Source organism: Nannospalax galili, unplaced genomic scaffold, assembly GCF_000622305.1.
Source record: "Nannospalax galili isolate Female #2095 unplaced genomic scaffold, S.galili_v1.0 scaffold990, whole genome shotgun sequence".
Classification (NCBI taxonomy): domain Eukaryota; kingdom Metazoa; phylum Chordata; class Mammalia; order Rodentia; family Spalacidae; genus Nannospalax; species Nannospalax galili.
In genome coordinates, this window is record NW_008328087.1 from 415749 (window position 1) to 437151 (window position 21403).

Here is a 21403-nt window from a genome sequence, read left to right on the forward strand (position 1 = left end):
CATTTTTTTGGTATACTTCTTGAATATCTGTTTAATATAAAGTCTTATAAGTAGACACTGTAAAGTTGAAGGACTACAGAGTTTATTTGTTGATGTTTTCAGTCAATGGTGCCCTAGGCAACCCCATTGTGTAGAGAACCAGTTTCCCTAGTACTTGACATTTTGATTTTAAACACTTTGCCCTATTTATAAGTGAAATATGGTATTTTGTTTTAATTTGTATATTTTGAATTATAAGGAAGGTTAAACTTTTGTCTTTCTTATTTGACATTTTTAATCTCATCAATTATCTGTATTTGCTCCTTTTTTCCCCAGCTGATTATGTAGTCTTATTTACTTTGAGAGTTTAATATTAGTACTGCTATCCTTCTGTCATCTAGCTAGATAAATTTTCCTTTTGGTTTACTTATTGTCTTGATGTAGTTTATGTTTATTTCAGATTTTATGTCAGCAGATTTGTCAAAATTTTTCTTTGGTGTCATACCTAGAGAAATCCCTCTTGACTTGTGATTCTATGCTCACCCATCCTTTTATTTTCTATGCATTTAAAATTTTGTTTTCATATTTAAATCCTCCCAATTTAATTATAATGCCATCTAAATGAGCATTCAAAGCAAAGGAGATAAATGATGGGGAGAGGAAAATTTTGATTCAGTCTGTGAATGAAATTTCTAAGCAGTTAGAGCTGTACAAAAAGAGGAGATTGACAGCTAAGGAAGCAATCTGATATCATCGGTGACCTTCCACCAGGGTGAAGAACTGCTTGGCATTCTATAAGTGCTCAATTAACATTTGCTGAAGGATCGATGGAACAGGAGACCTCCATGTTGTTGTCAACACTGATTTCCTGATCTTGACTCAATTTTCAGATCATTTCATCTCTACAGATCATTCTAGAACTGAGAATTGTGGTTCCCAGGGGAGAAGCAGACAGGGGCACAGGAGGTGGCCCTGAGAGAGTACTTGTTAATTCTCAACTTCCAACTGTGGGATGAGGGCTTGCTATGTCTATTGCTGTTTGCTGCAGTGGGATGGGAAGGAAGGAAATAAGTAGATGAACTTGTTCTGAGTCAAAGGCATTAGCACGTAGGCTGGGCAGGACCCTTAAGAACCCCAAGAGCAGCAAGCATGTGGTACATCCCAGAGTCTTGATCCTCTGTGGTTATGTGGTTCTTTTTGAAAGATTTTTCTAAGATGTTCTCTATTCAGCTAAGCTGAAGAAATCACTGCAAGAATTGAATTTCTGCTTTTTCAAGTGACTCATTAATTCAGGGATGAAGAAACTGTATACCCATTGAATTCCTGGATAAAGGAAATGTGAACATACAGGTCTGTACATATACATGTCTACAAACCCGTGTGTGTAACAATACATATGTACCTGCCTGATACTTGATTTATTATGTTTTTTTATTTTCTGGATAAAGATTGTACTAGTTTCTAGATTGCATCAGCATGGGGTAAAAGTAGAGTATTGATATAGAGGAAAAAGAATAGCTCTGGCACTACCTAACGTACTCTGGAAATGCCAGCTTCCTGCAAGGACCAGTGAGCACAGATCTCATCTCTTGGAAACTCAAGACATCTGCTGTCTGCACTGCTTTAGGTCTGGGGATGTAGACAGTGGCCACTCTGCCTCCAGTTCCACAGCTGCTTCTGCCTTCTGCTGTCTGTGTGTGGCTGGCCAGTCCCTGTAAGTGGAGGGTGATGTCGGCGTCAAGGTGGTGCCTCCTCTAGCAACTGAGTTTGTCAGAGTTTTAGCAATATTGATATATGAGGGCCCAATTATTTTATCCTCCATTGACAGGGTTTATGTGGGTCTTTGGGGGCCAGACTGGAAGACAGTCTGATGGGCAGATGTATGTGAGGCCTCTACTTCATCCCAACACTCATTGGTCATGTTGGGAGAGGACTTGGGAAACCTCTCTTTTTTATTCCTTAATTCTTTGTTCTTTTGAACAAACTTTCTCAGCCAGATGTGCCCCAAATCTAGGGGGAAAATGGTTGATGGAAAGTACTTACTTGCTGAGGTCTAATGCGATGGATTCAAGCATGGGCTCTGGAGCCAACTGCCTTGGTTTATAGCATTTACTCTGGTTATGTGACTTCACCTCTTTGAACCTTAAGGCTCATTTTTAAAGTAAAAATAATAGTACTTACTGTGGTGTTATCAAGACTGACCATAGCTACACCATGTTACAAGGAAGCCCCAGGTAAACCCAGTAGTTGAAGCTAGAGGCAGTTAACTCAAATGTTGGAATGGAAAAGTTTGACCCAGCTGCACCAAAGTGTGGGTTTGAGAACAGGTTAGCATGCACCTGGTTGTTCCTGCTAACAGCAGATTCATGGCTTCTGTACGTTTTGCTTGGCTTGCTCTTGTAGAATAGAAATTGTTCTCTTGAAGAAGAGAAATTGTTAGGGGGGCTTTCCACCCCTAAGATTGGGAACCTAAACTTTTCAACCCTGGATGTGGTTATTCTGTATAAAAGCTTACCATAAGGGGTGTGCTTGGAACTCAAATGCTGAGTGTAGTTGCCGGCTGGCTATAAAGACTTTATTTTGGCTATTTTCTGTGTCTGAGTGGTCTTCTCTGGTGAGAAGACCTCACAGCATGCTATGGATACTGAGGTAATTTACATGAAATGATTACAAGAGTGCCAGGCAGATAGTAAGTTTATTCTCTTGTCAATCTAGATTTTGCTTGGATACTTTTACTCTGCATACAGTTCTCATGCATTCCAAAGGCTTGAAAGAAAAAAGAGAGGAAAACCATTCAAAAATTCTGTCAATATTCATATCTAAGCTCCATTTTATCCCTCAGGGGCTCTCAGAGTTATAAGCCACAGGGGAGCAATGTTCTGATGGGACCCACTTTCCTTCCTTCTTTCCTGCATCAGGAATAAGGGAGACCATATCTGTATCCTTGTTGAGCTTCAGTTCTTATAGGAAAAAATAAGGAATCAAGAGAGGGAAGAGAACAGATTAATTGGGTGGAGAGTGGTATCAAGCACCAGGTATTAGAAAGATTACAAGTTTCACAGTCTGACAGAGTTGTCCTTGTCATTTCTAGTGTTACCTGATATACATTTCTTCACCTTTTAAGATTTAAGATCTGTTACTATTTACCTTTCATATGGGTTGGAGGTGAAGATTAAAGGAGATAATTCACATAGTAACTGCTCATTCTCAGTAGGTGTTGGTTTTCTATCTTCCCCTTGTCCTTACCTTAGTAGGATACAGCCAGTCTCATAAACGGTCTGCCCATGGCATAGACCTTGAAGGAATTTAGAGCTCACAGAAAGATCACCTATAGTTTATCAGTTGCACATCTGACAGAGCATTAATATCTAGTATAGAATATACAACAAACTTAAAACCTAATCAAGAAATAAAAAACAATAGGTAACAAAACGAACAGTTTTCAAAAGATGAAACACAAATGGACAATAAATATGAAAAAAATTTCAACCTTACTAGCCATCAGAGAAATGCAACCTAACTACATGGAAATTTCATCTCACCCCCGCAGTCCTTAGAAAACAAATAACAGACTGGGGGTGTTGGTCCATTGGTAAAGTTCTTGCTACACAGGCATTGGGACCTGGTTTTGGATCTTTAGCATCTACATAAATAACTGGGCCTGGTAGTGAGCACTTGGAATCTCAGGGCTGGGGAGGCAGAGATGGGAAGATCTTTGGGACTTACTGGTCAGCCAGCTAGCCAAATTGATGAACTCAAGGTTCAGTGAGAGATTGTTTCAAAATATAAAGTGAACAGTGGTTGAGGAAGACACTAACCTCTGGCCTCTGCATGGATGTGTGTGCACGCTCACACACACACACACACACACACACACACACAAACAACAGCAAATGCTGGTGAAGATGTGAACAAAAAGGAACCTATACATTATTGATCAGAATGTAAACTAGTTCATCAACTTTGAAAATCAGTATGGAGATTCTTCAAAGAACTAGAAGTAGATCTACTATATGTCCCAGCTATACTGTTCCTGAACATTTACCCAAAGGACCCCAAATGAATACCTCACAGAAATACTTGTACATCTATGTTTATTGCAACGCTATTTATAAAATAGATGAGTTATGTGTCCTAGGTGTCCAAGAACAGAGGAATGGATAAAGAAAATGAATATTTCTATATATGAATTTTTTCAGTCATAAAGAAGAATAAAGTCATGCCATTTGTGGGAAAGTGGGTGCAACTGAACATACTAAATGTATGAAGCCAGTTTCAGACAAATATTTTCTGTCATTCATGATTCTTAGATTTTATAGACATCAAATCACACATGTATACATGGCATGAACATACAAATGAAACTCTAGGAGAACAAGAGGGCTGATGTGAGGGCTGTGAAAGGAGACAGTAGGGGATGTGGGAAGAATGTGCTCAATATATGATGAGCAGTTGTATGAAAATGTCCTCAAATACTATAGCACCATTTACAATGAATATATACAATGGAGATTTTATAAGGATAGTTTTTAAAATAAAATTAATTGAGGTTGGGGAGATGGCTCGGTAGTTAAGAGCACTGACTGCTCTTTGCAGAGGACCTGTGTTCAATTCCCAGCATCCACATGGTGGCTAACAATCATCTGTAACTCTAGTTCCAGGGTACCTGATGCCCTCTTCCAACCTCCGTGGGTATTGCATACATGATGTGGGTGCACTTACACACATGCAGGCAAAACACTCAAACACATAAAATAAAAAATAATAAAAGTATTTAAAAAATAAAACTAATTGTAAAAAGAGGAGAGTTTATAGGCATATCTGTCTTGTAATGTTTTGTTTTCAAATTATTTTTGTGTTCTAGTGGATATTCTTGTTTGCAGCAAGAACACATGCAAGGTGACGCCTGCCATTGGTGGAGGAGTGCCAAGATGGAAGTGCAGTCGCGCGTGGACTGACTTCTACTTCTGACTGCCGCTGCTGTGAAATGATGTGAGCAACTGATGCATCTTGTCATTTTCCATCTGTTTCCCCCGCCCCATTTTTGTATTTTTGGAAGAATGGTTAAATACATCAATCTTCAAAAAAGTAATTAATAAATCTCTCTTGTCATAAAGTCGGAGCACAGTTGTGTGTCATAAATAATCCTTGGCAACAGCTAAATATGGATTTTTAGTTGAAAATTTCCCCTCTTGATCTCCCTCCTATTAAAAAAGTTCAGCTTCTGCAGCAATACAGTAGTTGCTTTTCAGAGCTTTCTCCAACGTAACCAGTAACAATACAATTTCCCATTTGAGTAGCTCTACTGGGGCTGCCTAACCACACCGTTCTGAGTGTTTACAGCAATGAGCTTTACCACACACAAGATATAGTTCGTTTGGTGTGCTAACTTCTCATCTCCAGATCCTGAGGTGTAGGACTTCAGAAATATATCTGCTTCATTTAAGCCAAACTGGTTGGGTTGGATGACTGAATTGCTGCTCTGGGTGGTCACGATGGAGGATTAGCAAATACCATGTATTCATAGTATTTACCCTCTGTGAGCAAATGGAAGAGAGTTTTAAATGCATGGTTTTGTTTAAGGTTCCGAAATAATAGTATTTATCAAGGGTTTACCATGCCAGGTTGTACTCAGTGATTTTATGATCTTCCATATAATGTTTGTGTAGCTACTTGTTTAGGATGCAACTGACACTAAATTCACTTCTCTTCTCTTTGATGTTCAAGCTAGTTTTATTGTAATATGAATCTAAAACCGATCTCGGGTTAGATCTTGACGACTTTAGGCTTCGTTGGGTGCAGGTGCTCAAATAATATGATCAGATCTGTGTCTTTCTCTTTCTCTCTTCTCTTTTCTCTCTCTGTCTCTCTCTGCTTTGCTATTTTTTTATATTGACTTTGCTCTCTAGAGAAATTCCCTGAACGGTGGCAAAAAATGGCCACCAGTGGCTCCAGTTTATACCCCACCAGCCTAGAAATTAAAATAAAAGACTAGGCCTTTTGCCCAGTGCTTCCAACATTGTCTGTGTACCCACAATGTTGCTCACCTGTTCATTCCCGAGCCAAGGAAGAAGATGGGGCCGATTGTACAAACTGACACTTAATACATTCCACTCTGTCTCAGCCAGTGACACAGAGTCTGGCTGAAGTTGTGAGAGATAATAAATATGTACACTCTAAATACTTGGGGAAAGGAGCAGGGTTTACCCTACCATCCCCATCCATGGACCAGGAATAGGAGGAAATGGTACATTTAAGGAAAAGAAGGCTCATTTGACTCAAAGGAGAGGAAACATTAGACATCCACCACAATTCTATTATTGGGTCCATATCACAGATGGAAAGATGAAAGGTCAGAGAATTTAAGGAATTTGCCATGGAATCTCAGCTCTAAGAAAGACAAGAGCTGGGACTATGATCTCTCCCACCAGACCCTGGAGTCCATCTTCTTCCCATTATTTGTCCCATATTTGAATTATGCAAATATATTGCACTCCCTTCCTCAGGAGGATCTATTATGTCTTTCTCACAAGTCTACTTATGTGCAATTCTTCAAGAAGTTGTCTTGTAAGAAGGCAGAGGATTAGAAAAAGACTTCTGGAGGTCATATTGCAAACTGACTTACTGTGCTTGGAGGGTAAGGCCCAAGCAACAGTGGCACCATGGATGGCAAAGATCCGTCATTGCTTAGGAAAACATGACAGCCACCACTTCCTGGGGCATGGAACCTTTACCTTTGTCACATAGTGTCTGTGAAACCATAGCTTGAGAACTTTGAAGTGATGACTCCTCCAGTTTCTCAGGGAAGAAGAGACACTGTGGTTCCTATGCTTCCATTGCTGATAGAGGATGCCAACTTGCCATCCTCATATATCACTAGGGAGCCTTTTGTTGGACCATCAATTTGGGGTACATAGTAAAAATAGGGAAGGTTGGTTTATTCCATGGTCCTCTGGGAGGAACATTGCCCTTGCAGTTAAATAATGGTAATTTCTACAGACATTGTATCATCTTGGTGAAGGGAATTCTTCCATGTGCTCTCAGGTCACCTGCTTACAACCTGAATCTTGGATCCACAAGTGGAAGATGGGAACCTCTAGTTGCAGTAGATGATTTCAGAGATTCATATACATAACATAACATAACATGGAGTCCTGGTGAGAGTGCATTTCCCTCTCAATCCTTTCAGTTCTTCTAACCAGCATCTCCTTGAGACTTTGTGTTTGATGTATGCATGTCTCAGCACCAAGCCAACTCATTCCCATTTCTCTTTAATGTCAGCAGGATAGACTTGGAGTCTTCAGAAGGCAATGACATCTAGTTGGAATTTCATGGCCCTGTTTTTTTTTTTATTGTATTTGTCTTCCAAATTTGCTTCCATTATGGAAGGTGATACTAGTTTTCTACTTATGTCATGGATATCAATTTTTGTGCATAAAATAAATTTATTTTAATGGGATATGAGTGGACTTAAATAAAACATCCTAATTATATATCTCAGTTAAGGTTCAATCAGAAAAGCACAGAAGCAGTAGGAGATGCATCTTAAGAGATTTATTGCAAGGATTTGGCTTGTGTGACTGTGGGAGCTGGCTGGGCAAGTCCAAAAACCATAGTGCAGTCCTTCCAGAGGGGCAGGCAGGGCTCAGCTCTGGGTTAAGGCTGCAGCCTGCAGTGAAATCTCATCTTCATCAGGGAAACCTCAGTTCTAAGACTTTTCAGCCAGTTCAATCAGCCCCTTGACTTATCTAGGAGTCTCTCTCTTACTTAAGGTCAATGGATGATGGACTCTAATCACATCTACAAGATGCTTTAATGGTAACAGTCACCTTGTGTTCCACATAATAACTAGGGACTAGCTAATCCAAGTTGACACCTAAGACATCCCATTATATCACAGCAAGTGACAGAGTCTGGCTGAAATTTTAAGGAAGATGAAGAAACGATGGACAGCTGGTAAGCCTGAGCCAAGTAGGTTGGGTGAATGGTTAAGATGTTAGATCAGAGTGAAGGAGCTGGGAATTCAGCTGGAAAATGAGGCTTTCTAGGTTAGTGATGAATATCTTAGTAACCTGAGGTTGGCAGAAAAGGGTGAGAAGTGGACTGGGAATAGGAGAGCACAGCTGCCTTCGTTTTATGCCTTCCGTTCTTGTACCCAGGCTTTGCTGCTTCTGTTGCTTTCATTTTGCCTCTTCTGCTTAATAGGATTAAGTTTATTCTTCTAGTCTTGCAAAGGATCGAACTTCTATCATTTAACTACGTGGCAACTGCAGTATTCAGCAAAGCCTCTTCTTCTCATCCCAGTGACCCCCCCTTTTACAATAAAAGACTTAGTTAAGAGTTATTGGTGGTCTTCGTGTTTGCAGCTCTGAGGTCACCCTGTCCAATGATAGTGGTCATTGACTGGAAATGTACTTACACAATCATTAATCAAATGCATTTCCTGTAGATTGAAGAAACAGCTGAGAGGGACCAGAGGGAACTTTTTCAATTAAGACAGTTGGAAAGAATGTGGAACTCTTACTCTGAAGATTGACTTTGTACAAGTGTTCTGAGATGGCAGGGAGGAGAGAGAAGTTAGTTTTACTTGTTAAACAACAGAATTTTGTGTTTCCAAAGAAGCTTTAATTAATTTTCTGGGCCATATGCTGTGCCTTCAGGGAGCACAGAGGACTGATCAGATTTCCAGTGCCTGACCCACAGAACAGAACTGTGGTGGTAAGTCAATGTCTCTGCTGACATTGTGTGATTGACGTGCTGACACAGTGAGGCTTAGCTTGTAAATCTCTTTTCCGCTACTGCAAGCTACACACTTGTCAGGGTAATTGCCCTGTGCTTTTCCTCTCCCTCTACTTGGGAAGTGGGACCTCCTCCTGACACAGATGAATGGTTGGGCTACCTTCTGTCTTTAGTGCTGTGAGCTGGGTCTGGCTGCCCATTTTATGCTCATTGGGATCTGAGGAAGAATCATCCTCTGGAGATCTCTGGGAGAAAGTTGTCTTAATTCTGTTGGATTCTTGCATGGAAGCCCTGCTGATCTCATCATGAAGATGGTAGCAGTTTTTGTCAATAGACCACGTTCTACAAAACCACAAAATAGATGGATAGAATACAATTTATTTTTCTTATTTCAACAGGAGGAGAGGTTAGGGAGTGCTATTGAACTCTCACCTGAGTTTCCAGCCATTCCTCCCAGACATTTGTAAGCAATCCATCTTAATTGTGGCCTAGGGGGTCTCTGGAGGGACTAGAGTAAATAGACAGGGGAAGGTCCACCTGGAGGCTCTGTCTGTGGGCTGTGGGGAAGCCATCATCCATGATCCTGGCCATAGCCCCCACTAATGCCCTTTGAGTGAACCCAATAAACTCCTTGATTACCCAGGGTGAACACTGGTGGAGCTGTACTTTGGTTTGTCATTGGAATCTTATAAGGAGGAGGACTTCCCATAATGGGTCTAAAATCTTCAAGTTTACAGATGGCTTCAGGCCAGGTAGATAGATCTCATTTCAAGACCCAAGTTGATGTGAGTGCTAGGGGCTGGTTGGAGGGTCTTTCCTGGTAGAAATGGGAAAAAATGATGCAAAACTGTTACTGAACTCTGCATGTGTGTAAGAGAATGACCTGAGAGTAAAATACTAAGCTGGTTGTGATTAAGTGCAGAATGTAAAGGTTAATACATACATGGAATCTCTCTGATGTGTTTCCTTAGATTGCATACTACTTGAGGATAGAGTTTGGGACTTGTACATTTGTGGTATCTGGGCTGGTTTGGAGAGGCCTCTTCTCTTGCTTTATATGCACTTTGAAGACAAGAGTAACCTTTCCTGCCCTCTACTTACTTGGAACCCCTTTCCTATCAAGGATATATAACATCACTGGTGGGTCATGTTGATTTTACATCACAGATGTCTTCCATTTGAATTGCCTTTGGATTATTTAGGACTTGGGTTTTGGATGCATGGGATTCTAGCTTGATATCATAGCTGAATTTCATGGGGATTTACTTTTGTCATAATAAGAATTTTGGGTATGGGATTTCCACATACAACAGGTCTGTCTCTATACTCCATCATCTCTGGTGAGTAGATTTTTATCCTTAGGCTTATCCTCATCTGGCAGCATGTCTTTTCCTGCCTCCAATCCACGTTCTAGGTGGGAAGGAGGAAAAGGCAGGAGGGAAACAGGCATATGTCATTCTCTTTATATCAGGAACATCCAGCAGACATCTGCCTCCATGTTTATACTTCACCTGTCAGAACTGGGTTACAGGGCTGCTGCTAGCTACCTGGGACTCTAGGGTGAGTCTCTGTTGAAGGAAGATGAGAATAAGATACTGGAAAGGAAACCAGTGTGGAGACTGCCTTCCAGTTACCTCCTTTTCTTGCCTCTATGCTCTGTAGATGTTCCCCACACTTGCACACACTGGTTCTAGTCTCTCAGGAACCTTCTGCTTCTTGCTGTTCAATCTCATTCCAGTCCTCAAGCTCCCTGAGAAACCACAGAAAGTTCTCCTCAGATTTTCTTGTTGCGGGAGCATCTTTGATGGGGGAACATTGATTGCTCACCTCTAGATCTTCTGTGGTAATCATGTTGAGACCCCATTTGGGTCCTGCCTGGTTGGTGACTGAGCACAGTGGGGACACTGGAGTTGGCCATTGCAGCTCAGTATGGAACATCTCTAAAGAGGGTCTTTACTCAGAGCCTGTCTGCCCACTTGCCTCAGTCTTTCCCTGAGTGTTCTCTCTTCAATATCTCCTCAGTCTCTCTTCTTTTCCCCTTCTTTGTTGTTAGAACTGCCTTGTAATTCAAAGGTTCTTCCCTTTTCTCTCCTCCCCTCACAATGCTTCATTGACATTTCCTCAGACAAATTTGTTGTTATTAATGCCATGTTGGCCTCTGATTCTTAGAGGAGTGAAACTGACATGCTCCCATTCTTGCTGAGGTGGTGTGTATCGTTCTAATTATCTAGAGAATGGCCCCGTGCCCCAGTGGTCTCCAGTCTGCAAAGGGGAACATGGTTTTACTTGTGATCTCCTGGTTGTCCCTTGACTTCCAAAGAGGGAGAGTCCAAGATGAATTCTTTGCTTGAATGTTTACACTTCTTCTCCTTGCCACACAATGAATCTATTATATTTATTGAGGATTTATTATGCACCAGTCTCTGTTCTAGGAGTTGTATGAGCCAAGATTTGTCATACTGGGTCTCTGTTATGGTGGTGCTCATGAGCAGTGGGTTTAGGAAAGGGACTTAATTTTTCATTGGTGGATAATGAGCTCTTCCTCCCTGCCATGTCCCTAAACTCTGGTGGATTTTTCTTGCTTGGCATCTCTACATTTTGACTTCTCTACCACTTTTCTGGCAGATTATAGAAAAGCAATGCAGCTGTTGCCCTTATGTCTAGCACCTCAAGAGTCCAAGTAACACAGACCCACTGTAACCATGACAACCTTAATGGGGCACGATAACTCAGCATAAATTCAGGTCCCAGTCCATGGTGAAACGTGAGCTCGGTCTGCTCCAGACTATTTGGAAGGAAAAGTGCCTTAAATCTTGTGGGTGACTGATATAAATGATTTCCCCAAAATACAGAGGAGGGACTGGGGTGCTGCATTCATAACGAGGAAAAAGAAGCCCTGATTGATGTCAGTGTAGGATGGTGGTCCACATGCTGTGAATCTGGTTGACATATGCAGCTAGTGAGATTGCTAAGTACAGCCAGATGGGCAGATTCTATCTTTCAGGTATGGAATGCCCATGGGAGCACTTTTCTATAGAAAAACACACGTACTTGTGTGCATGACACCAGGCATACAGAGAGGGCAGAACTTTCTTGTGCCCAGTTTGTTGCAGCTTCTTCTTATCGTGCTCTGCTGGGGTTTACTGTAGCACTGTGCTACTGCTGCTGCTCTCTGTTCTCCCTGCTGAAGATGCCCTTATTTCTTTGGGTGCTTTTTTTGATTCTCCCCTCTTATGAGCACATGACTTCTGTGTCTCTTACATTTTGTCTCCAGCATCTAGAAGAGGGCCTGACACAAAGTAGATGCTCAATAAATGCCATTTTCCAGGCCAACTTCATGCTTTATGCAGGTACTTGGTATTAGGGTTCAGATCTACAGCAACCCCCTCCCCAAAGTGACAGGGCCTCATGGCTTTACAAGCCCTCTGGCTGTTGTCTTGATAAACCCTGGGCTCTCTTCCCTGCCTAACTTGATTTTTTTCAAAAATATTTTTCCCATTCTGCATTCCCCAACCCCCCTATAAAAACCCCCAGCCAACAGCCTGTAAACTGACAGCTCCTCTGTCCTGAAAGGGGAACTGTCCCATGCATTTTCCCTGCCAATAAACTCTACCCTGCAGGAGTTCGTGTCTGTGTCCTGGTGCTTTCTCTCGATTGGGACCCTGATTTTTTACCTATCATATGGTGCTGAGACCCACCCGAGACCCCCTAGGACCCACAGTCATTTGGGAATCAAATGTAAAGAATTCGAACTGGGCCTGGCTGCTGTTACTACCTCCTGTGAACACCACTGATTTTGGCTTTGAGGTACACTCAAGTCTTTCACTCTCTCTCTTGCTCTCTCTCTCTCTCTCTCTCTCTCTCTCTCTGCCTTCTCTCTCTTCCTGCCTTTTTCCTTATGGCCACTACCCCTCTCAAACCCATTGTCTTAGAGTCTCTGTGTCCTGTGTACCCCTTTTGAGCTTTGTCTCCATGGTCCAGAGTTTCTCTGTTCTATCCTTACTCTCTTGAACTCCAGAAGGATACCAACCTTACAAGGGCACAGGCTTGACCTGCAAAGTTGGGTCCTAAGATTGGGTAACTGGGAAGGTAGACTCTGGAAGTCTCCGCTCTTCTCTTTTCTCTCTCACATTAAACCTCAGACTCCCTTTCCCTTTCTGTCACTTTCCTCGCTCCTGGTGTCTAGTCTTCACTTTTGCTTTCTTGTGCTCTGTGATTTGGAGTTTCTCCCCCTCCCCCTTGGGCTCCTCTTCCCTCACCTTCCACTAAATCTCAAAATCTCAGACTCAATCTCTCTCTCTCTCTCTCTCTCTCCTCTTTTCTCTTGTCTCTCCCATTCCCCTTCTTTCTGACTCTCTGCATCTCTCCTCCCATCCCATTCTCCCTCTACTGGCTGGTTGTGCCACGCTCTCATCCAGGAAACCGCTCATCTAGTGTGCACCTCGAAAATCACACTAGTGTGTTGGAAAGTCCTTTCCTTTCTTTGGTTAAGGGACCTTGTTTCCAGGGATGGGGATACTCACCTTCCTGTCTGGGACAGGAACTCATCTTTTCCCTCCCTGGTGATCTGATTGCAGGACGCTGCCTCTGGGGACTTGGAAAAAAAAATTCATTCTCAGGCCTGTTGGGAAAGGACGCTTTCTTTGGTGACTGGTTCTGCACATTCTCATTTTTGTACTATCTGTACCAAATCCTCCTCCTGCTCCCTCCCACCCTTCTCTTCCTCATATCCTGTGCTTTCGTTCCCTGACTCTTGGCTGCCATCCCTGCCTCCACCCCCTGTGGAGAGAGGATCCTCATTGCCTCCTCCTACGTGCTTGCTCATTTCCTTCTCTATCTCCTCTGTGCTCTATATGTAATCTGTCTCTATGGGGACTGCTCAGTCCATGTCCGAGGGCCTCATGCCTCTTGCTTGTCTTCTTAAATCCTTAAAATAACTAGGACTTTGGTGGGCATGGTGGCGCACACCTGTAGTCCCAGCATTTGGGAGGCAGAGGAAGGCAGATCTCTGTGAGTTCAAGGCCAGCCTGGTCTACATAATGAGTTCCAGGACAGCTGGGGCTACAGGGAGACCCTGTCTCAAAAAGAACCCCCCCCCCAAAAAAAAAACTAGGACTCAGATACAATCAGGCCAAAGCACTTAAAGTTCTTGTTCCCCACTGCCTAGCCCCAGTACAAGTTAGATAATGGCTCTGTTTGGCCAGACACTGGAACCTTAGACTTCAATATTTTGAGAGATTTGGATTGCCATCATAACAGCAAAAGGTCCGCGCTCCCTTCTGTCCAAGACTTTTTTTGATCTCTGTGCTAATCCCTCCCTCTGTGTCTCATGTTCCTCCCATCAAGTTCTCCTTGCCAAGACTGTTTTCAGGGACCCCAACCTGATGGTTCCTACCCCCTAGGGGGCCTCCACTCCCCCTCCCTACTTCTCTACCTCCACCTTGGTGCTTCACTTTTTCTCTGAAGCTTCCTTCTCCCAGCCATGTGGCTGCAAGTCTGCCATATGTCTGACTTCCCACACAGGCTCTAAACCTGCATGACCCCATGGCTTTCTTTCCTTCCCACTATTCACCTCCTAAAGGCAGCTGCCAAGATTATTGGCTCACCTGACCTGAGGATTTTTCTTAAAGATTCTAATAAAATTGTAAAAGTTTCCAGTTGAGTCCATTCTTAAATTCTTTTATGAATGAGACTAAGAACCCTCTAAGGGACCTCTTTTCTCCCCATTTCATGTTAGTGACCCAGATAGGACCCCAAAATTCTAATAACTTATTTATTTGCTGGTCATGCAGAGATTTTCAAGCACACACTGAATTTGGCTCTTAAGGAAGCAGGTGAACTTCCTTATTTGGTTTGTTATCTTGCCTCGGGCATTCAGGCTTAGACTGAATCAGCTGCGTGGCTTCAGTGCAGCATTTAAAGAATTTAAGGCAGCTTGCCCCATGGCCAAATGGAAAAAAGATTTTAAAATCCATTTTTTTTCCCTAAACTTTTTCTCAGGCAGAGGGCTTGCAAAACTGTGAGGCCCTGTCGCTTTGGGGAGGGTGTTGCTGTAGATCTGAACCCTAACACTTAGTGCTCAATAGTGGCAACACATTGGCACAACCAGGGCAGTACAGGGACATCTCAAACTTGACATTTTCCCCCTAGTAGCTCCCTTTCCTTATTCTCCAGCAGCCAAGACAGTTAGAAAAGTTGTAGCTCAGACAGTCCATGAATCTCACTAACTGAGCACAGTGCCTCTGCTCTTGAGGAACAAGAATTGAGCAGCCTCCACTCGTGTGTGTGTGTGTGTGTGTGTGTGTGTGTGTGTGTGGTTGTGTGTGTTCATATATATTCTATCACTTTAAAAACCATCATATTATTTTATTTTATGTGTATGAATGTATTGCCTGCATGTATGTAAGTGCACCCATGACATGCAGTGCCTGTGGCGGTCAGAAGAGGGCATCAAATCCCTTGGAACTGGAGTTATAATGGTTGTTAGCCACCATGTGGATGCTGGGAACTTGGGTTGTCTGCAAGAGCAGCCAGTGCTCTTAACCACTGCGCCATCTTTTCAGCCCTCCTACTGCTTTTTCTTATTTTTTGTACTGGGGATTGAACTCATGGTCCTGTGCTTGCTAAGCATGGGCTCTACCATTGAGTTAAACCCTCATCCATTTCTACTGCTTTATTAAATCAATTTAAGTCGTGCACCAAATTGAGAGGTCTCAGGTAGAGCTAGACAGATATCTCTATCTAACTTACAAGTTGGTTACCGCCTGCTGTTTTCTACAAAAAGAAGATAAAAATAACCTAAAACTCTTCAACCCCTGCCCATTTGGAGTCTTCAACCTTTGGTAATGACTGAGCAATGGGGAGGCTTTTTTTTTTTTTTAAATGGTTATTTCACTGGGTGCTCACCTTCTTGGCTCACAGTCTGAATGGGGATTACCTAATCTTTGGCCCTCTGGATAGAAGATGATTTATAAATGGAGGATACACTTCTGTCATGCCTCATCAGGGCTAGGTGTACAGGACTGCTGGGTAGGACCTGGATTCAATGCCCCTTGGAAAAATGTTTCAGGGAAAGGATGATGGGGTTGGGTCACTTTCTGCTGTCCTGTGAGTGCAGTTGCAGATGGACACTTCTACTAGTCCTAGAAATGTTGACAGTCTTTTGAGTTCTTAAGTGTCATTATCCTGATTAGAGAGGCTGGCATGCAGGCATTATATGTGGAAAACCCAAGAAAGTTCCACCAGAACAGATGGGAAGTGGCTGAAAGTTTCTTCACCCTGATCTCTGCCCTTCATCAGTAACTCCTTTGCCTCTCTCTCTCTCTCTCTCTCTCTCTCTCTCTCTCTCTCTCTGCATGTGTACACCTGTGTGAGTATGCATGTGGAGGGCAGAGGAAAACCCTGGGTGATGTTTCTCAGGTACAATTCACCTTTTGTTCTTGAGACAGGGTCTCTCACTGGTCTGGAGAACATTCAGTAGGCTAGACATCTTGGCCAATGAGTCTCAGGAACTCACTTGTTTTCCCCTTCCCAGTGTTGGGAGATTGCATTCACCTCCACTCCTATCCCCTCCATTTTTTTTTTTTTTTTTTTTGAGACAGAATCTCCCTGTAGCCCCAGCTGGCTTGGAACTTGCTATGAAGACCAGATTGACTTCAATCTCACAGATATCTGCCTACCTCTGCCTCCCAAGTGCTGGGATTAAAGGTGTGCAATACCATGCCCAACCTATCCCCCCTTTTAAATATGGCTTCTGAAGATCAAATTAAGGTCCTGTGAGTGTAAGGCAAGCACTCTACCAACTAAGCTGTTTGCTCAACTATATTCCCAGCCCGTGATTTTAAAATTATAAACCTGCAGAGTGACCGGGTGTTCGTGGTTTGGCCCTTTGGGAAGGGCTCCCCACCTTTCCTAGAACTCTCTACATATAGTTTCTCATGGCTTCACATTGTAGCTCCTCTCTAACCCCCTCTGCTGTGGTCCTGGTGCAGTTAGTCTTCATTATCCCTTGCTGAGGTTGGTGTGACAAACTCCTCTATAGCCCAATTCACGTAGTTCCCTAGGTGCTTTGGACTTACTGAACAGTGTTCTTTATCCAGCCTCACTTGTCCCTTCAGCCTGAGGCATTGCTTTCTTATTCATCTGACAGCAAAAGACCTTAGATGTCAGGTCTGCCCTCCCGTCACATGAGGAATGACTGCAGAACTGAGCTGTCACCCAACATCGGGAACAGTTGTTGAAAATGATATTTGTTTTCTCCTGAGTGATTTTCAGATTCCAGAGAACATTTTTTTGAATTTCTCAATCCTCAGAGCCCATCAGAATTCTCCTTGTGCAAATGGGACATATTTCAGATCACATTAAGGTCTTTAAATGTGCCTCAGGAATTTGATTTCCTACCCATCACCCCCCTCCTGATCACATAGCAGGCCTCCTTTGGCTTGCTTATTCTAAGGGTGAAATTGATTCAAATCTCAGGAGTAGTAGAATTGGGGTGGTTGAACTAGCCTTGGGCAACTTTAAGAAAGCTTGTGGGTCTGGGGGGTGTCAAGTGAGAGCAAAATGAAAATAAAACATCTACATGCAGGACTGAGGAGTCACACATTGCCTCCACATCCAAGTCTATAGGGCTGTAATTCTTAGTTCTGATAGTCTCTGCCTGCTAACAAGTGGAATAAAGTGGATGGAGAATGTGGTGTCCAGTGCCCTGCGTGGGAAGTAAGAGGAGGCAGAGGAGGGTTTTTGTGAGCTGTTCCTGAAATTGAATTTAGGTGCTGGACAGCCTTCAGTCCAACTTTGACAAATGTTTCAGAACAAGATAACAGTGGGAAGGAAATACCGGCATGAGTGTGGCCAGCATACTAACAAACACCTTGACATCTACACTAATAATTACAGTAATGAGAAAATAGAAACCACACATTCAATCCCTGCCATGTTTTATGAAGTGCTTTGCATGTATTATCTGCGGTCATTGTGGAAGCCATGCAGGCAGGTGGAAATAATCCCATTTACAGATAACACGACTGTTGACTGTCCGGAAGGATCTCTTGCTTCTCCTCATTCTTCCCTGGGCTTACCATTTGAGATAGAAGTTCTGTTCTTGACATGGCAGAGGATTTACAAATTGCCTTTGCATACTGTTTTCTAGGACCATTCTATGACCCCCATCTTTTTTGGGACCTGGTCTCACAGGTCTCTCTTCTAGTCTCTGGAGGATCCACTCACTCTGGAGGCTCCTGCATTCATTCCTCTGCCATGAGTACCCAACCTTTTGTGTTTCCCATGAACATTCCCCCATTCTCTGGGTCTTGTCAGAGACCTTATCATACTCAGTCGTGGTTCCCCGTGGTGGATTTAGTTTAATTTCCCCCTGGCTTAGTGTGGTGCTCAAGTGTCTGTGATTCCCACACACGTGATTCACAGCTTGCTTTGTCATGGAAAACATGTAGGACAGTTAGTTTCCTCCCGTGCTGGGATAGCTCAGGACACTTCTTTTGGAGGAGCCTGCAGGAAAGTCAAATGAGATGTGAGACTTTCAGTAGGAGGTATCTTGAGGTAGGTCCTCACAGCTGAGGCTGGTCTTGAACTTGTTATTCTACTGCTGGGATTACAGGCCTTTGCCACCATGCCCCATTATACATGATGCTGGCAACTGAACCCAGGGCTTCATGCATGCTAGGCCAGCACTCTACCCACAGAACTACATTCCCAGCTGTAATGAGTATTTGAAGTCAAACAATCATATTGCTCAGCTTGCCTCTGCAGTGGCACACCAGGCTTGCTCCAGATGTCTTGTAGGCACTTTCCAAAAACTTATTTTTCCCAACTGTAGTAGGTAAAAGTTGCCGCCACTAAAGATCTGAAGACGTGGTTGCAAAACTAGTTTGGGTAACAGCTCTGTACTAAGAATATGTATTTAATCTTTCATGACAGCACTTGTCTGTAGGAACGGGTGGGTCTGTGTGTGTTTTCTGAACAGGCACACTGCTCATTATTCTGCAACAACCCCCGAACCCGGGAAACACCGGGCTAGGTTGGCAGTGCTCTTCCTGAGCTCCATGGCAGAGGCTCTAGGGTCAGATGTTCCCATTCTCACTGGGCCAGGGAGCTATGGATTCTAGAGCAACACTGAGGCTGCCAAAGATTCTGAAGCTTTAATATTCCCCTGGGGACATGTGCAACTTTTGGAAAGAAAGAAAAAGGGATTATAAAAAGATTAATACACAGCAAGTGAAATCGCCATGAGGGCATGCCTTCAGCTCTCATTCTAGTTCCTGGGAGTCTGGGAAAATGGAGGTTGCCATGGTGAACTGAGTTTTCCATATATAGTCCTTACTTATTATTGTTACTTTTCTTCAATTTTAAGTCTAAGCTTGGATTTTTCTGGATTTCTCCAAACAATGAAGAAGAAAGAAAATAAATTTGGGTATATACATATATGCACTTAATCCCCATTCATCTTTATTTCAAGTCATCTAAGAAACTATTATTTCCTATGTTCAAAACATAATGGAGAAATGAGTTCAAAAGAGAGCCAAACAGCAATCCTCTTCTTCCTTCCCCTTTCATTTCCCATCTGCCTGTCCAACACTGTACTGAGCAATTATTTTGGGCCCATATTCCTTACATTTGCACACTCAGAATGTAGGATTACACCTGGCAGCCTCCACCCTCTCTAAAGCTGGCAGTTTTGGATGGGAGTGAAGTGGGAGGAGATAGATAGTCAACAGTTAATGACAAAATCATTTAAGTACTGTTGCTTTAAATGCCTTGTGGAAAATGCAGGATGCTGTGAGAAATCAAGGTCAGGAAAGCATCTTTGAGAAGGTGGTGTTTAAGCTGGGATTGGAGGATGAGGAAGAATCATCTGAGTGAAGCCGGGTAGGGAGTAAGCACCCCGTGAAGATGTGGATAAGCAGCAGGTGCAAAGGTTCTAGGGCAGGACAAGACACAGTTTGTCTGAGTAACTAGAAGAGTTGGTAAGGATGCCTCAGAATGGAGAGAGTTGAGACTGGGCATATGTGCAGGCCTCTGTAGGCCAAGGCCAAATCTGAAAACTTAATTTCAAAGACAGCAAGAAGCCACTGGAATGCTTATGCAATAGTTATGTTCTTCAAAGCTCATTCTAAAAATAAACAATCAATAGAAGGGAGGTGGAATAGGGTCAGAAGATCATCCACAAGGCCAAAGGACTAGTCTAGAAACCAGATCATGGTGGTTCTTGAGGGCTGATGGTGGTAGAGTTGGAGGTAACAAATGTACTGGGGAAGTGTCCAGGAGGTAAAAGTGTATCAGTCATATTAAGTGCAGAGAAGCAGGTGTGAGGATGATGCCAGCATTTCTCTGAACACAAGATGTGCTGTTTTCTGAGATGCAGAGCCTGGAGTGAACAAGGAGGCAGACAGTGGCCAACACAGTTGTATACTTGTCAGGTGGAAGATGCCCCAGAGCCATCCAAGTGGAGATCTCAGGAAGGCAGGCTACAGGTGGGACTAGTACTTAGAAGGCAGAACTACCTCTGAGAGATGCTTCTGAAATGTCACCATTTCCTAGTTCAAATTTTTCTTGACTCTTAAGTGTCCCTGGTGTAACAAACATTATTAGCACTTGGGTTTCTGCAGGACTGGAGGGCACCAGACCCACCGGGACTGTAAATAATCGTGTTTGGAAGCTGAGAAGTGGAGATCTTTTAGCACTGTTCTTTTCTTGTGCCTTCTGTTGGTCAGTTGTGATTTTGGCACCCAGAGAGCTTGGGCATCAGGCAGTCATCACAGGGGCTGTGACCAGGCTTGACACAAGATGGAGAGCAGATAGAAATGGCACACCTGAAAGTCACGGCTGGAGAATGAGTCAAGAACTACAGAAGTCCCTGGAGGCCAAGGAAGCCAGCCCTGAGGAAGGAGATCAAAGATGTCAGGGATCAGTAAAAAATGGAGTTGAGTATTCAGAGAAGCTGCTGAGAAAATCAATAGATCAGACAGTATCAGGGATGGGCTATGGGGTGCTGGGAAGAAGGCAGGACAGGCCTTGTAGACTCTCTAGGGAGGAAGAACACTTAACAGCTGGAATTCTAATAGAGTGTCAAAATGACATGAAACCACAGCATAAATTGTGAAATGTAGCTCACAGACCTATTTACTTAGCAACAGTATAAGAAGCACAGTCTTCTTCACTTTCATTTACAAAAGAAAAAGAAAAGCTGAAACAGGAAGGAAAGGATGGCCTCTTGTTTGGACACTGGAAAGATGTTCATTGGCTCACCTATCCAGCAGTCTTGTTTTGATTTCTCTCTTCTTCCTTGCCTAACCCTCATCTGTCAGTCTCCTTTCTCCTTTACCCCTTCTGTCCCAAGACTTGCCATTCCTGGAAGAATCAGCCAGAAGTTATTAGACACATTTTGGAATTAGTTGTGTCATGTTGTAAAGCAACACATCAGGGCAGAGGATGGTGACAAGTGTGTCCTGTTTTAGGTGGGCTGATCTTAGGTTTCCCTGTAGGCCTAACTGGCCTGTAACTTGCTATGTAGACCAGGCTGACCTCCATCTCATAGAGATCCACCAGCTTCTGCATCCCGAGTGCTGGGATTAAAGGCATGCACCACCATGCCCAGCTATGGTGGACTGCTCTTTTAATTTTGCTACTCAGCTGAGCTGAGCTCTGACTCCTCTGCATTCTTCAAGAA

The 21403-nt window shown here is 43.2% G+C and overlaps 1 protein-coding gene across 1 annotated transcript in view; it reads left to right on the forward strand.

The window, feature by feature from the left end:
* Window positions 1–4950, forward strand: part of LOC103744600 — a 79708-nt gene extending 74758 nt beyond the window's left edge. The window contains exon 4 of the mRNA XM_008846460.1: window positions 4844–4950. Coding sequence (XP_008844682.1) covers window positions 4844–4950 — 107 coding nt within the window. The remainder of the gene's footprint in view (window positions 1–4843) is intronic.
* Window positions 4951–21403: the final 16453 nt, after the last annotated feature.